Consider the following 17,080-nt stretch of genomic DNA (forward strand, 5'->3'; position numbering starts at 1 on the left):
GATCCAATAAGTCCATGTATATTCATAAAGAAATTCGACAGCAAGGGCTATGTTATAATGTATGTCTATGTGGACGACCTGAACATAATAGGAACCTCTGGAGAGATTTCCCAAACCGTTGAATGTCTAAAGAAAGAATTCGAAATGAAAGACTTAGGGAAAACTAAGTTCTGTTTGGGATTACAGTTTGAGTATAAAGCAAATGGCATCCTTGTGCATCAAGAAACTTATACAGAAAAGATACTCAAGCAATTCAATATGGACAAAGCACACCCCTTACCGTGTCCTATGGTTGTAAGGTCCTTAGACCTTGAGAAGGATCCATTCGGACCAAAGAAACCGGACGAGGAAGCACTCGGACCGGACGTGCCTTACTTAAGTGCCGTTGGGGCCTTAATGTACTTAGCCAGTCATACTAGACCGGACATAAGCTTTGCCGTGAGCTTACTATCCAGATTTGGATCATGTCCAATTTTAAGGCATTGGAATGGTGTGAAACATCTGTTCAGATATCTGCAAGGAACAAAAGACCTTGGCTTATTCTATACCAATCGGCCAGGAGAAAACATGGTTGGATATGCAGATGCTGGGTACTTATCTGACCCACACCAGGCTAGATCTCANNNNGTTCATCAGATAGGGATGCGCCGCCTGAAGGACCTGCAGTGATGTTTTCATCAGGGGGAGTATCATGCGTTGTACTCTTTTTCCTGTCTACGGTTTCCATTTTTTCCCACCTTGGGTTTTTGGTTTTCCTAGAGAGGTTTTAACGAGGCAACATCGTGCATGATACGAGCCCATATGGTTCCAGCATCCAAGGGGGAGTGTTATGAACAAAGTGGATTGCTAGAAGCCAAAGGCCAAGACCGTGGCCCATAGAGAGAGAGGAGTCGGCCGGCCCAAAGGGGAGAGAGAGTCGGCCACCACCATGTCTAGATCATGTTTCCATTTATCTTTCATGATTATCTTTAAGATGTTTTCCTTTTTACTCTAGGATTATGATTTGGATACTTTCCTTTTATCTATCCCTTGTATCCCCTATATAAGGGAACACTTTGATTCAGAGATTAATAAGAACAATAGAAACGATTTCATCTCTTGTTCACAACAACAATTAAATTATTATGTTTTAAAATGTTTATATATATTCTAAAAGAAACATCCGCACGGGTGTGCGGGTCAAGCTCTAGTTTTTCTTAAAAGTATCCAAACCGAACCGGATATCCAGAAATTTTATGGTTCGTTTACATGAGAACAATATCCATCCTGACCCAAGAGGATTCGACCCGAACTCAGTCCAGTTTTCGTAATATCTGAATGAGATCTCTTTCAAAATCCAAGATGGCGGCAATTATTTGAAGGTTTTTGTTCTTTTTTTTTGAAGGAGTTATTGTGTAAATTATTCAGTTGGGGGGTTTTTGTGATTTGAATTTATTTGATTTGACTTTTAGTAATTAATTTTGAGGGATTTTTCTCTCAAATCTGTCGATGAATCTGGGGAAAAACCTTTCAGGTCTTCCCATGGTCAACTATTTTCCCTATTTTTGTAACTTTTTCTTCATTTTCTTTGGGGTGTACCTGTAAATATTTTTGTTTGTGTAAATATAAAATGTGATTGCTAATTACCTTTTTGCTTAACCGTATTCTGCTGTGATGATTACTGATTAGTTTTAAAACTAACACATACTGTACTACTTACATATGTTGCAATACCTCTTTAATCTTTATTACAAGTTCTCATAATTATGATTATTAATAATTGTGATTGATAGGGCAATCTAGTGACGTAATAACCGATTTATGTAAGGTAACTGAATGGCAACTTCATCCTCGAACTTGATAAATTTGTTTCTAACGGAAGAAAAATAAATCTAATAATTATCGAAGTCTCAGAAAAGCTCATGGAGATATTAGGTTCATTATGTGATGTACATTTTAGAAGTTTAGTCATGAAATGTTACATATTCAGTATATTTAAATAAGATCATATACAAACATAGATATAAAAAAAGAACTTTACATACATTAGATGATTACAAATTTAATAATTCAACAATGAGTAAAGCTTGTCCACAAAAACACTATAAAATTTCATTTTTTTTCTACTAAAATGTATTCACTATATCTATATGGCACATATATCTAATTGTGCAATAAATAATTTTCTAAAATTACCTACTCACTTTGTAATATTTATGTAAAATAAATAAATTGGTTAAGCAGCAGGGAAAGGGAGCGATCATGATTTTGGCAAAAGTGTATGGGCTTTTTGCAAATATGACTCATAACTTAAAGTCAAACACAAAACTAACCAATGACTTTTTTAAAAAAATTTAACTTGTTTTATTCATTCCAAAAGTTCGGATTATTCACAAAGATATCATTACTTTTTCTAAAATGAGTATTTTACTCTATCATCCTCATCTTCATCAATTATTTACAATATTGTTATTGCCATCAATGCACCAAACACATTGAACAACCAATTTGAATCTCTTAATGCACCTAAAATTCGATTTTGACTTCTTCTATCTCATTTCTTATGAACTAAAAAAAACAACACTTTCACTTTCTTTCTATATTCATCCAATAACCCGAAGACTATGATTCTAAATATTTTAAGGTTCATAGAGCCATTCAAGCTCATGACTCTTGGTCATTAATGTGGGCCGCTTTGGTGGTGATGTTTTGTGTGGTTAGAGAAGGTAAACAAGTTATCTCACTGGTTGAAGCTATGAAATCATTTTTTTTCCAGATCTGTCCGTCACGAAGAGAGAAGACTTACACAGAAGTCTTTTGGTCAATGCATAGGTTAGTTTTGCAATTGAATTTATGTGTCTTTTATAAAATGCTTCTCTGGAAGTCTTCCTTTTTTTTGCTTTCAAATTTTTTTCGAAAATACCAGAAAAGATTCTCCAGTAAATCGTCTAGGATAAACATGTTAATTTTGCATTTGACCAGATTGTGTCAGAAATTTAACTTTTCCTAGACGACTTAAATATTTAATTTTCACAAGACGACTTCCAAGTAAGTCGTTTTAGGTTACTTTTGCAATTGAAAAATAAAACTTAAAATATTTAATTTTATCTGGACGACTTCCATGTATGTCTTCCGGTAGACAACTTAGACGGAAGTCTTCCAAAATTTTATTCTGAGATTTTGGTCAAATCTTGGTTATTACAGAAGACCTGTCTTTTGAAAACAAAAAAACTAATAAGCTACTTTGCCAGGACTTGAACAAATCAAAAGTTTTTAAAAATTGTCATGGCTTCACACTATTCCTTTTCATTGTTTCAATTTTTTTTTAAACACACTATTTAAATTGAGTTTATTATAAATAAGAGTTCCTCATTTATTGACCGTTACTCAATAAATAAATATTGATAAAAACCCATACAATGATCTCATTATTTTTTTGTATAAATTTTGATTGTGTAACTAAATCTAAAGTTGTAAAACGTATACACCCTTGATATAAAAGTAAATGCTCCCACAACTCTCTCAATTTTTTTTAAAAAATATTATCATGTCATTCTTTTACTTTTATTATTTTCATATTTTTTTCAAGGGCAAAGAAAAAAATAAACTATGATCCTCAAATGAAGATTTTGTATTTTTACATCAATCATTCCATTAAAAGTATACATATACAAATAAATAACAATATACCTATGTACAACTAAACAAGGAAAAAAAAACGCAAAGCTAACCGCAAAACTAATTCAAAAGGATGTGGGCACGGGTCGACGATCTATTTCCACATCAGAACTTTCATATAGCATCAGATCCTCACCAAACTATGACCTAATGTTAGATCTCCCTGAATTGAAAGTTGTAAACTTATATTTCACCAAATTGAAAATTACGAACTTATTTCTCCATTAATCGATAGTTCAAAACTTAATTATCCATAGACCAAGGTTTGAACCAATATATTATTAACCAAACAATTTTTAACCGGTTAAAATTAATTAAACCAAATAAATACAATTCTAAATAAAAACCAGACCCATAAACAACCCGGTTTCTTTCTTCTTCACCCGGCTCGATTTTGTTTCCTTCTTCTTTAGCCGAAACAGAAAAAAACAAGAATAATAATTTAACTGCACAATAACTCAGTTTTTTTCCCTTCGAATCTAAGCCAATCCAATCTATAAATGGAATTAGCTCCTGTAATAGATACATCAGCACAGACGAGGATATGCTTCACGTTCCTGATCTAAAAAAAATACATGATTAATCAAAAATGAAAAAAATGGTGGATGAAGAACAGAAGATAGAGTTCGTGATTCGTGAATCACATATTCCAGATTTGAGGAGAATTTTCGAGCTTTAGTTTTGCAATTTGAGCTAACAACAAGAGGTTGAAAGAAATGTGAGCCAGGTGAAAAAGAAACAAATCGGGTCGGATTGTTTTTGGGTTGGGTTTTTAATTTAAAATTGGTTTTATTTGGTTTAATTAACTTAAACTGCTTTAAAATTGTTTGGTTAATAATAAATCGGGTAAAACCAGAGCCCATGGATAATTAAGTTATATGAACTATCGATTAATGGAAAAATAACTTTGTAACTTTTAATTCGGAGAAAAATAATCAACAACTTTGAGTTCATGCATGTCATAGTTTGTTAAAAATTTGATGCTATATAATAGTTTTGATGGGGAAATAGATAGTCGATCCAATGGACATGATATAATTACTCCTATTTAGTAAAGATATACAAAACAGTAGAAGTAATTGAAGCGCGCGAAATTTAATCAAAAGTATCTGCGTTCTCCCTACGTCGTGTTCCTCACTCCGTTAAACCGCTCTCCACGTCATCATCGCTATTCGCTAGCGACTTCTTAAATTCAACACACGCTCATGGGCCCCATGAAAGCCAACAACTAATCACAATCCTTGTTTTTTTCGTAAGCTTGAAACACGGAACTGGGCCCTACTGTTCTCACCTGTCCACAGCGTAAACGCCGCACGTCAATCTTCTACCAACAAATCCGGTATTCTCCCCGATGTAAACCGCGTCATCCCACCTAAACCGGGTAATACCGGTTCCTCACCGTCAATATATTTCCTCGAACCGGTACTCATCCTCGGCGGCGAAGATTTTTCATCTTCTTCCGGCGGAAGCCGCCCTCTGATATCGCTCGACCTTCTCGACGGAGCAATGGCTTCCTTATACGGCGCGTGTACTCCACTCGCCGTTAGGCTTTTGCAACCGCCACCGGTTCTGAAAATAGCTCGGACGCTCGCGAAAAACCCGGGTTTCTTAACCATAACCGGTTTATCCTTAAGCGAATCGGTTCGAACGGATTTCTGTCTCTGCATTTTGACGGCTACGGTCTCGTTTCGATCTCACTCTCCCAATGCAAGAGACCTTCGGAGAACCAGGCTCCGACAACGAAGGATCCGATTTCAACAGCGACCCGAACCGTTTCGGGATCATCAGAGTCCTCGCGATTCTGCAGTTACGCCGCTTCTTCACTTCGTTGAAACACGTCTTCTGCGGTTTCGGTAATCTGATCACCGACGTTTTGGATTTGAGAGAGATCATCTGAGAGCTCGAGTTTGTATTCGTGCTCTGAGCAGGAAAAGAGTTTCCTTTCTGTGATTCTTTCCGCTCGAAGAAGGCGTTCTCGTTGAACCACTCGAGCTGTGCTTCTTTGGATAAGGAGTAAGACTCCGGTGGAAAATCGATCGGACTCGCGGCGAAGTCGGAAACGGGTCGGACCATCGAGTCATTAACGGAGTCGTCGCTGTCGGAGACACTCGCATGTGATTTTCCGGTCGGATCCACCCGAGCAAACCGAAGTAACCAAGGTTTCAAGATCGACGTGGTTCATTTTATTTAATCAAAACAGAGACGATGATGAGATTGGATTTGATTGGAGTGATAGTTTCAGTCTTTCTCAGAGAAGAGGAGATATACAAACTTGGGTATAACCATTAACCAATAGCTTTTTTTATTGGGGAAATATGATACCACTTTTCATTTTTACGATGGTGAAGGATATTTTTAAAATTACATTCTTCATTAAATGACAAAATACTCTTATGTCCTTGTTCTTTATATATATAATAGGTAAATATTTAAAAAAATAAAAATCTAAAGAAATAAAAAATAATTTTTTAACTTTTTTTCAAATTATACTATTTCGAAATTCAAATCTTATCCCTAAAACTCAACTCTAAACCCTAAACCATCAATCCTAAACCCTATTTTTTTTTTGAAATACGAACCCTAAACCCTAAACCATCAATCCTAAACTTTTTTTTTTTGAAATAGTGACTTCAGTTTATCGAGGAGGTAAGATAACTTAGCAACGTAATCAATGTTCCCGCCTGTGTTGTCGGGATCTACAAATGCTACTCGGGCCCGATTGAGCAGACGCATGTCGCATTCATACTGTCCCACCAGAGACTTGGGTAGGGCCTTAAGTCTCTTACTTTTCCGGCAGGCATCCAGCTGATCCTCCTTTTCGCAAATTTCTTTGCCAGCAGCATTTTCGCACATAGTTTCCCCTTCAGTGACAGCCTCCTTCGGGTGCGGGCATTCTTCCTGAGTTAGCCCTAGGGAGAAGGTTGGTTTTGGGAATGGTAACTCATGGTCAAGATTCTACAAAAGTAATTAGACTCAAATTAGGCAGAGGGAGCAGTGTGGCGCTGTGCAACGTGAAACAAAGTTGTACGTACCGTATCTGGTGGGCTTTGACTATGATCAACATCATTTTCACACATGCTGACCCCTTCGGTGACAGTCTCTTTCCAGTGTGGACGTTCCTCCTGAGTTAGCCCTAGGGAGAAGGTTGGTTTTGTGAATAGTAACTCAGGGTCAAGATTCTGCAAAGTAATTAGACTCAATTAGGCAAATGGAATAGAACTGGCGCCGTGCTACTTGAAACAAAGTTGTACATACCATATATGGTGAACTTTGCCGATGATCAGCAACTTTTCCCTCTCGGCCAAGGGGATATTGTGGTGGGGGATTGTCAACGACTAACGATGCGGATGGGTTACTTGCAACCTATTGACCAGAAAATATCACAAAAGACTTAGAAAAGTATCAAATGTGTAAGCATAAAGCGATTTTCAGTTACCATATCTTCAGCTCCAGATTTATGAGCGCCCCCACGCAATGTCTGATATTCAGTGTGTATAGATGACTGAATCTCTTGTGCTCCGTTTAGGACCTGCATGAGATCAGTATTTTATGTAAGATTCATCGTGTTAATCGGCTAGTATCATAGTGTGGCCGGGTATTGAGAAACTTACATCGACAGCAAATGTATTTGCTTGATTTGAGAATAGGATTGCATCGGGAGGATCGTCAGTTATCATCTCTTCATGGCTGTCGCGCCGTGTCTGATTTCCGGTGTGTATCACTGGCTGAATCACTTGTCCTCCGATCAACCCCTGCGTGTGAAATGTATATTAAGTAAGTGACGGTGAGTTAGCCGGTTAATATATTATTTGTCAGGGTATTTTGTAGCTTCCATCGTCTGTGGATGATGTTGTTTGGTTTGTGAGTATGGTGTCGTGCGAGACCATTTTCTCAGGAATGACGTGCGGTGTCTGATTTTCACTGGGTACATCTAACTGAATCCCTTGTCCTCTGTTCAGCCTCTGCAAAGTGATGAATATTATGTGTACAAGAAAGAGAAGTATCCGGTTAACATAATATTTGTCTGGTTATTGAAAAAATTACGTCGACAGTCAATGATGTTGTTTGGTTTGCGAATCGGATAGTGTCATTGATAATATCATTTTCGGCGGATTCAGTATGAATACCTACACGGTGTAGTGAAGTGCGCATGATGTCTGGATGTTAGCCATCTCTAGCGACATTGGAAACATTTCCAGTCTGCGCTGAAGAGCTAACTGGTATCTGGCCAGAAGAAACCTCCAATTTACGAACCAATTTTTGGATGCTTTCTAGGACATTGGTTTGGAAGGTGATGAAAGATTCAGAAAGTGTGCTTAATTGCCTCTCAATCCGAGAAATATCTTCTCTAACTTTGTCTCTGACCATCGATGCAACTGATTCACAATCTATGACCTCTGAGGTTGTTGTCTGTTTTATCTGTTTTGGCTTCACTGTTTTCCGGTTAATTGCCTTTGTTTTGCATTTTCGCGCATCCTATTGACCTTTAGATTAGTTACGCCACCGGTAAAGCTTGACTTGTTGAAGGGAAATTTCTGCTCGAGTAGACTCATCAAATTATCCACGATAGGATCCTCCTCGTCGTCCGACCAGCCAAGATCAGGTGACGCTTTGAAGTGTTCTTTGTCTTCTACTATTATATAATGAACTGCGACCTAACACGCAAAGTAAAAAAGTAACGAGAAGTCAGTGTTGGTTGCAATGGAGACAGTGGCTCAAATTGTACTATTTCACATTTTGACTGAGAACGTGAATAAGTATAGGTAATGGGAATATGTACCTTACCTGCTGCGTCGGTGTCGCGAGCATGACCCGGGCTGATGCTTCTCTTCCCATTCTTATCTTCATCTACTAGATCATCGTCCTCGCCGCCGTCACCTTCTGAGCCAGATGAGGATCCATCGTTGACCACCTCTGTTAGAGCGGGGATGGCTTCGACCATTACAAGCTGTAGTGAAAGCACAAATCCTTTCAGAGCAATGGTGTTTTGCGACAGTGAAACCTCCTTCCTCTCTTTAATACTACTCATGAGCATGTCAAAGCATACTCTGCCCCATGGGTATGCGAAGAAATCATTTATGTCTTTGATGACCTATGCGTGATCTTGTGAGATACGCGGTGTGTGTGTGGTTGGTAGAATAACAGCATCTAGTAAAGCTAATAGAGCGTATTTCACACGAATGCAGCTATCTTTGACGGTTCTTTTCTTGAGCATTCTTACAACAGAAGTGACTGGGACCTTCTTCAGTGTCCCAAAAAGCTCCCCCCAGTATGTTTTTTCCGAGATAATTTTCTTGGCCCTTTTTTTTGTTTGTTTTGGAAGCTTACGACAGTTTAGCTCCGTTACATAGGCGAACTCTCAAAGAGAAAAACGTACAGGTTTTCCTGCAAAAATGAACCACGCTTCGTGTTTCTTTGAGACTTTTAGCTGCCTGGAGATGATGAATCGGCCAAAACGTCCGGAGAAAGAGGGCTTTTCCCCAATCTCAACAAGCTTCCCGAACTATGAGCCCCTGATGGTGTTTATGGTATGGCGTTACCCTAACGCCGACTGGTTCATGGCCCACCGCGAAAATCCGGTCTGGAATGCAGAGAGGTGGAGATGAGAGATCGTCTTCTTCCATTTTGTTACTGATTTTGTAGAAAGTGGGGTTTGGTAATGAACCTCGATGATAACAATGAGAGAGATGGAGGATTGTATCGGGGAAAGGAGAATGAGATTTCAGAGAGTAAATAAATGAATATATGGGAGAAGAGGAAGATTCACTAAATCTATTAAGATCTCTTTAGCATCAAGGACTGACAAAATCCCAAACTGCGTACTTCATATCTTTTATCTAAGATTTTGTAATCTCACGCCGAGTTGATACATATAAGGGTAGCAGTGTCTAGGAAAATTATGAATTGTGGCCAGAAAAGTGTCTTTTGGTATGATGTTAAATATGGTATAATACGTTGGGACACGTCCTAATTTCTCATTTATTAATTGTTTTATTAATTTGCAGATTACTATTGTTGGTTGACTTTTATTTTACTCATAATAATGCGATGCAGTACTATATTACTGGATCTAAATTCATACGATTATTAATCCACAAAACATCCAGATGCAGTAAAAAGATTATAAGATAATTGATAGGTTATTCTTTTTTTTTTTTTGTCGGGCTACCCGTTTAAACTAGATCACGTGCTGGTCAAACGAACCGATTTTCCGAAGAGCATTTATGTATGTCGATGTTTGATTTATATGGAAGAAAATACAACTTCTGGTCTTGCTTTGAATTCGTCCAACCATTCCTACTTGGAAGAATATGAGCCAGGTTCACGTTCTCGAAGTCCTCATGTAGTCTATGTAACAATTCAATTTTCGACGCGAATGCTGGCCAATCCATCGGGTTCGTAGTCATATTCAATAGATCTAATAAGTTTGTCTGGAACCCGATCGAGGTTATCCTCCTGTCTCTCATGCATGAAGTTGCCCATAATAAACCTTCCATCTCAACATGTAAGGCTGAGAGGCTTCTGTTGCACGTCCATAATTTGAAAGATTCGAACTAATTTGATCTTTAAAACTCCACCCTAGGCCACTGACATTGCTATTATCAATCATTGAAGTATCAATTTGGCAGGTACAGATTCGAAATTTCCAAGGGGGCACTGTCTGAACCTCTGAAGTAGGAGGGTCCTCATGATCCTTGTCCTCTTCCTCCTTTTCGTTAGCTTTTCTCTAAGATTCCGCTTAAATGGATGCAAGTTGAAGAGTGTCAATTGGGAAAACATAGACTACATGTATTTTACTTATGGATTCGAACCGAACCGACCCGAACATGAAAGGGATCAAACCGAACTGAAATTTATTAACTACCTACTCGGACTAGTTAGGTATAACTGTCTAGGACTCGAAAGAACCGGACCCGATATGAACTAACCAAACCAGACCCCAAGATCCAAATGCCCAAGTCTATCTACTTCTCCAAATTAAAGGTTAAAATAAATTAAATTTTTGATTAATTTTGTTATTTGCATTTAGGTTGATTGTTATATTAGATATGTAAACATATTTTATCAACATTATGTATAACTTAATACATATTGTTTTAAGAACGAAACAGAAAAGATCTAAAATGTTTGATTCAAATTAAAATAAATGATTATAAAGATAATAATCTGAAGTCTTATGCATATATATATATATACACATAAAAACTAAATTGATATTTTACTTTTGCTAATTAATATGTTTCAAGTCATCTCATAATTTATATATAGAAAAATAAATAAAATATTATTATAAAATAGTATATTAATATTTTAGTTAGATCTTTGATTTTGGATATAAGAAACTGGATTAATTTAGTTACTAATTTTATGAGTATGTTTAGTTATATATAAATATTCTTGCAATTTTAAATTAAAGTATAATTATTTTTTTTATTTTAATAAGACAAATCGAATTATTTTTATTTATCGTATTAGTTTTATTTATCGTATTAGTTTAGTTCTTCATTTATGTACAAGTATATTTTGTAATATTTAATAATTTGATATATGCTGATTTTTTAAAGAAATTATTAGAAAAAAAAATAAATATGTGATCAATATAACATTTCATAAATGAACATTACTGGTAAAATTTTGAAATCTCATGAGCACATATCGGTATTTACAATAATGAAAATACTTCATAAATTCTAAGTAATTTTATACATTAGATTCATGAAAATGTAAAGTGAAAATTAATTTAAAGTAAGCTAAAACATGAGAATTCCGATTTGTTAGGGTAATTTTACTAGGGTATATTAGGTTCTACAAACATAAAGCAAAGTAAATCAAACTAATATTACGCTAAAAGTAAATTTAATATTTTATAATATTTTAGTTCACTAAAAGTATCTATATTCTAGAGTCATGCTACTTTAAAATATTTATATAATTATTAGATAAAAATATGCTAATAGTAAAAAAGTGTTATAGTTTCCTTTTTTAATATTAAAAATAAATAAATACCAAATTTTATTTTTGTGATTGTTTTTACAAATCATATTATATACGTTAATTAAATTTTGTAGATACTCTTTTATTTTGTTCAAATTATAATATATTATAGTCAACTAAAAAGTATGCAAAAAATAAATAAAACATCTCCATATTACTATTTATAATTCATTTTTAGTCAATTAAAATATTTTAATTCTCTCTTATTTGATTATTTTATGGAGAAATTACATGTTTACCACTTTCATGCAACCATTTTTCATTTTTACCACCACTAAATAGACATTTTCAAAAATACTTTCTTCATTAAGTGGCAAAAGACTCTAATGCCCTTGTTCTTTATATATATAATAAATAAATATTTAAATAAATAAAAATCTAAAAAAAATAAAAAATGATTTTTTAAATTTTTTTCGAATGATACTATTTCGAAACACAACCCTAAAACCTAAAACACAACTCTAAACCCTAAATCATCAATCCTAAACCCTTTTTTTTTTAAATAGAACCCTAAACCCTAAACTATCAATCCTAAACCTTTTTTTTTTTGAAATACGAACCCTAAACCCTGAAACATCAACTCTAAATCCTAAACCCCGAAACATCAACTCTAAATCCTAAAACCTAAACCTTCAAATCTAAACCCTAAAACATCAACTCTAAACCCGAAACCCTAAACTTCAACTCTAAACCATCAACGCTAAACACTAAACTATAAACACTAAACCCTAAACCCTAAAAAGTAAACTCTAAACCCTAAACCCTAAAAAATTAACCCTAAACCCTAAACCTTCAAATCTAAACCCTAAAACATCAACTCTAAACCCTAAACGTAAACCCTAAATCCTAAACCCTAAAACCCTAAACCCTAAATCCTAAATCCTAAACCCTAAAACCCTAGAGTTGATGTTTTAGGGTTTAGATTTGAAGATTTAGGGTTTTAGGGGGTAGGGTTCGAATTTCAGAAAAATATAGGGTTTAGGGTTTACGTTTAGGGTTTAGAGTTGATGTTTTAGGGTTTAGATTTGAAGATTTAGGGTTTTAGGGGGTAGGGTTCGAATTTCAGAAAAATATAGGGTTTAGGGTTTACGTTTAGGGTTTAGAGTTGATGTTTTAGGGTTTAGATTTGAAGATTTAGGGTTTTAGGGGGTAGGGTTCGAATTTCAGAAAAATATAGGGTTTAGGGTTTACGTTTAGGGTTTAGAGTTGATGTTTTAGGGTTTAGATTTGAAGATTTAGGGTTTTAGGGGGTAGGGTTCGAATTTCAGAAAAATATAGGGTTTAGGGTTTACGTTTAGGGTTTAGAGTTGATGTTTTAGGGTTTAGATTTGAAGGTTTAGGGTGTAGGGTTTAGAGTTGATGTTTTGGGGTTTAGGGTTTAGAGTTGATGTTTCATGGTTTAGGGTTTAGGGTTGATGATTTAGGATTTATAGTTGATGTTTTAAGTGTAGATTTAGGGTTTAGGGTTTACGTTTAGGGTTTAGAGTTGATGTTTTAGGGTTTAGATTTGAAGGTTTAGGGTTTAGGGTTTAGAGTTGATGTTTCATGGTTTAGGGTTTATAGTTGATGATTTAGGGTTTAGAATTGATTTTTTTAGTTTAGATTAGTTAACCTTATGTTTTTTTTGTCAAAGTTAATTAAAATGTTATAAATGTCTTTTACCCTTTTTAATGATGAAGGTAAAAGTGGTTAGTGTAAACATGAAAATTGGTACTTTGAAAATAGTATTTTTTGGCAATTTCCCTTATTTTATGTAATCTTGTAAGAAAGTATATAGATATATAGAAAATATTTTTATTACTTTGAAAATATATTTTATGATGCTTAAAAATATGTTTAAAAGGGAAGATATTTATTTTCTTAATATCAAGACTATTTTTGTTTTAATATTTTTTTTATGAAATCACTTATATATAAATATATTCTCGTTTCATTTAAGAAAAATATAGATATAAACAAAATATTTTTATTACTTTGAAATATATATATATATATATATATATATATATTTAATGTTGGTTAAAATTATTTTTAATATATCTTAATTTTTTTCTTAATATCAAGATTTTTTTTGTGAATTTTCCTTTTTATTAAATCAAATATATATATATATATATTAAAAATTAATTTTTTTTATAAATGATTCTTTTTTATTTATTTGTTATTTTGAAAAAAATAAAAGGAATGTAGATTTAAGATTTACGAAATAATTTTTTGTAGTGATGGTATTTAGATACAATATTTTTTAATCCATTAAGAGTATCTTTGTAATTAATCATCGTAATAATTTACGTGAGCGCGACACATATGAAACTGATTTATCTAACGATATTGTAGAGATATTTTGATAATGTTGTCAATCGTCAATATAATATACTCTCCGTTTCATTTTAATTGATGTTTAGAAAAAACGTTTTATTTCAGATTAGATAATGTTTTCAATTATTTTGCAAGAAGTTAATGTGATTTGTTGTTTGTGATTAATCATAAAACATAAATATTTAATTTATTTCAAAAAAAATGGAAAGAAAATATATAAGAATGCATCATCATAGCAAAATCAAAAGGAATAAAATTGAGAAAGCTGTTTTAAAAAGTCTAGAAGCCCCATATTTTGTTCACTCTCTATCCCTTATATATTAATTAAGAAACATTACAACATTGTTTTGTAGCCACGTGTCGCAATGAGAATGAAATTCAGAATTCTTAGAAAAATAGGTTGGTCTATCTTAATTTATAGTATACTTTTTATTAAACTAACTATCAAATTGACAAATAGTGTATAAAAGAATATTCTCGCAGTTTCATTAAATAAAAACTACGAAATTACCTAATATGATTAACGTATATATGACCATTAATGATTATGAATAATAAAAATTTGATAACAATTTTTGTATCCTTCTTAATTTTTGTCTAATGTTATATTATTAAAAGAAATTAAACAATCACATTAACCATATAATAAAAAGAAATTAGATTTTTTCCGTATATGTTATATTTTGAATTTTTAAAATGACTATAAATTATTAGAAATTTTAAAATACTACTTTGAAAATTTTGTGATCAATGACCTAATTTGTTTTGTTATAACAAGATACAAATGATCCTAAAATTACATTAATATGGATTTTTATTTAATAAATATTCAAATTAAATAATATATTTATTCAGCTAACGACTTAAAGCAAGAAAATGGGCTGCATCAATTTAGTCGCCCAGTTGAAACCCTTCAAAACTATGTGGAAGACTAAGGTCACAGTAATACGATTTTAGAAACAATACTAAGCTGCTGGTTCTAAAACCATTAAAATGGTTCACAAAGATGTTAAAGTAAAGTGTTAAAAAAATTGTAGAACCTGTTTTTGTAATAAAAAATCACTTGATGATCACATTATGGTTTCTATAGGTATAAACAGGGTGATAAAAATTTTAAGCTCAAATCAATCAGGCTCTTCATAAATTCAAAATAGATTTCGGTCTACAATTAAAATTACAAATGCTCAACCCAAAATATAGATGATTATATAAAGAAAACATATATGTATGCATATTAAAAAAATTCAAATACATATACATATTTAATTTGTTAATACTATATATTTTTAATTTTTATTATATAAGTTCACCATGCGCAAAGCGCAGGTCTTATCCTAGTATTGTAAGTATAGCAGAGTCCAATACATAATAAAAATCATTCAAACTTGAACACAAGGTGGCATGTATTAGAAGCCTTGAGCACACCATCCAATTTTTTTGCGCGTCCTACGTCTCTGTTTCAACTTGTCAAGCTGGCCCGGTTCAATGGGACCTGTAGAGAAAGTCGCATTCTTCAACCCTCTTGCATTCTTTAGAAGATATGTAGCCACTTCTTCTTCCTTTTCTCCTTTCCAATCGTATCTTCTCCACACAAATGTCTCTAGATGTGACAACAAACATTCAGGGACAGACTTTGGCTTATTCCATTCCCAGCCGAGAACATGATAGTCAGGATTAATCCTGTATTTCTGTAACCAACGTGAAAAAGAGTAGTCAATGTATATCAGTATTAGACCATCAAAAATAGATAGCTGAATAATAAAACAATAAAATTTCTTACACCAACGAGCTTCAGGACTTGTAGTTTCGGTGAATGTTCGAGCATCCACGTAAGTAGATCATACCAGCCTGGTTCATGCGTATATATCTGTAGATATACCAGTTGATAGAAGATACATCCAGTAGGAGGATATATAGTCTATCCATGAGACGAAATTAATAACATATACGAATAATTAGATAACCAAAAAAAAATTAAAATGGAATATAAAAAAGTTACCATCGAAGTTGATACATTCAAGACAAGACGTCTGACTGAAACGAGAGATTCACTGATTACATTAGAAACTCTAGCAATATATGCCGCCAGCAGCCCCGGTGCATTCAGAGAAAACTGTGGACATCCTAAGTATCCAATCTCTAAGTATTTCAAAGAAGGAGTATCTATCACATATCCAACGAACTCGTCCTCATCATTGTCATCATAAATCCTTAATCTCTGCAAAGAAGGGACTTTGATAGTGAAAAATTTCACACTATATTCGCAAGATCGTTCCACAACGAGTTCTTCAAGTCTAGGACAGCCAGATAAAAGGTTACATATAGATTCATCGTTTGTGTAGAACGCATGAATAAGATGCAGCGTTTTAAGAGACTTCATCGAACCCCGTGCAGGGATATCTACAAGAATCAGACTCCCGAGTTTCAAAGTCTCTAGTGTATCACAAGTACACAAGCTACTCGTAAATATGAACTCGTCGACCTCGTATGGATAGATGAGAAATTCGAGTACCAATGTACGCAAATGTAGAGCAAACGCTGTTTTAATCCAATGTACAACATCTACTGCATCAGCTTTATCTGATCCAAAGCTGAGATGAAAACTATCTAGAACCTCAGGTTCATATGAAAGGAGAGACTTGTACACAGTCTCTGAAAATGTTTGGTGTTCACTCTGGTAGTCCTCAGAATTAAACTTCAGTTTTGGCACCGACTTCCAACGAGACTGCCATTCTTTAGATAAGACACTCGTTGACACGACACTTTTTATTGGAACTAAAGAAAGGATTTTCAGAATCAAATTTTCATCCAGCTGACCCATATTCATCTCTTCAGCCATGACACTTCTCTTTGGAAAACTTTTTACTACAAAAAAAAAAAAAAATCAAAGAGAAAAATATATTGATTTAAGCGTTTCAGTTGGTATCAAAATTCAAAACTCTTTAAACAAAGAAATATACCTTTTTCAATGGTTGTTGCTAGTAAAATCCTTCAGATTAATGCACTGCTATTTGAAGATATTTTTACCCAAAAATTGGCTTGCACAAATCAAATCTAAACAAGTAAAAGACTCCAAATATTAAGATTTCATGTTGTCAATTGCAGATTT

General features: G+C 33.9%; 1 protein-coding gene and 1 pseudogene across 1 annotated transcript; both read right to left on the reverse strand.

Moving 5' to 3' along the window:
• Nucleotides 1-4,624: 4,624 nt before the first annotated feature.
• On the reverse strand, nucleotides 4,625-5,991 carry LOC106336620 (annotated as a pseudogene).
• Nucleotides 5,992-15,377: 9,386 nt separating this feature from the next.
• Nucleotides 15,378-16,810, reverse strand: LOC106336619 (F-box/FBD/LRR-repeat protein At3g52680-like). The gene is made up of 3 exons (XM_013775510.1): nucleotides 15,971-16,810; nucleotides 15,752-15,889; nucleotides 15,378-15,659 (listed from the first exon to the last, which is right to left on the reverse strand). Exons 1-3 carry the CDS (start codon nucleotides 16,808-16,810, stop codon nucleotides 15,378-15,380), a joined length of 1,260 nt encoding a protein of 419 aa, XP_013630964.1.
• Nucleotides 16,811-17,080: the final 270 nt, after the last annotated feature.

The sequence above is a fragment of the Brassica oleracea genome, chromosome C4 (genome assembly GCF_000695525.1).
Source record: "Brassica oleracea var. oleracea cultivar TO1000 chromosome C4, BOL, whole genome shotgun sequence".
NCBI classification, from domain to species: domain Eukaryota; kingdom Viridiplantae; phylum Streptophyta; class Magnoliopsida; order Brassicales; family Brassicaceae; genus Brassica; species Brassica oleracea.

Excerpts from the sequence above, each read along its gene's own strand:
- LOC106336619 (XM_013775510.1), bottom strand. The coding sequence starts at position 16,810 with ATGGCTGAAGAGATGAATATGGGTCAGCTGGATGAAAATTTGATTCTG. Across the intron at positions 15,890-15,970 it reads TGAATGTATCAACTTCGATG|ACTATATATCCTCCTACTGG; the intron begins GTAACTTTTTTA and ends TCTCATGGATAG. Across the intron at positions 15,660-15,751 it reads AAGTCCTGAAGCTCGTTGGT|AAATACAGGATTAATCCTGA; the intron begins GTAAGAAATTTT and ends CGTTGGTTACAG.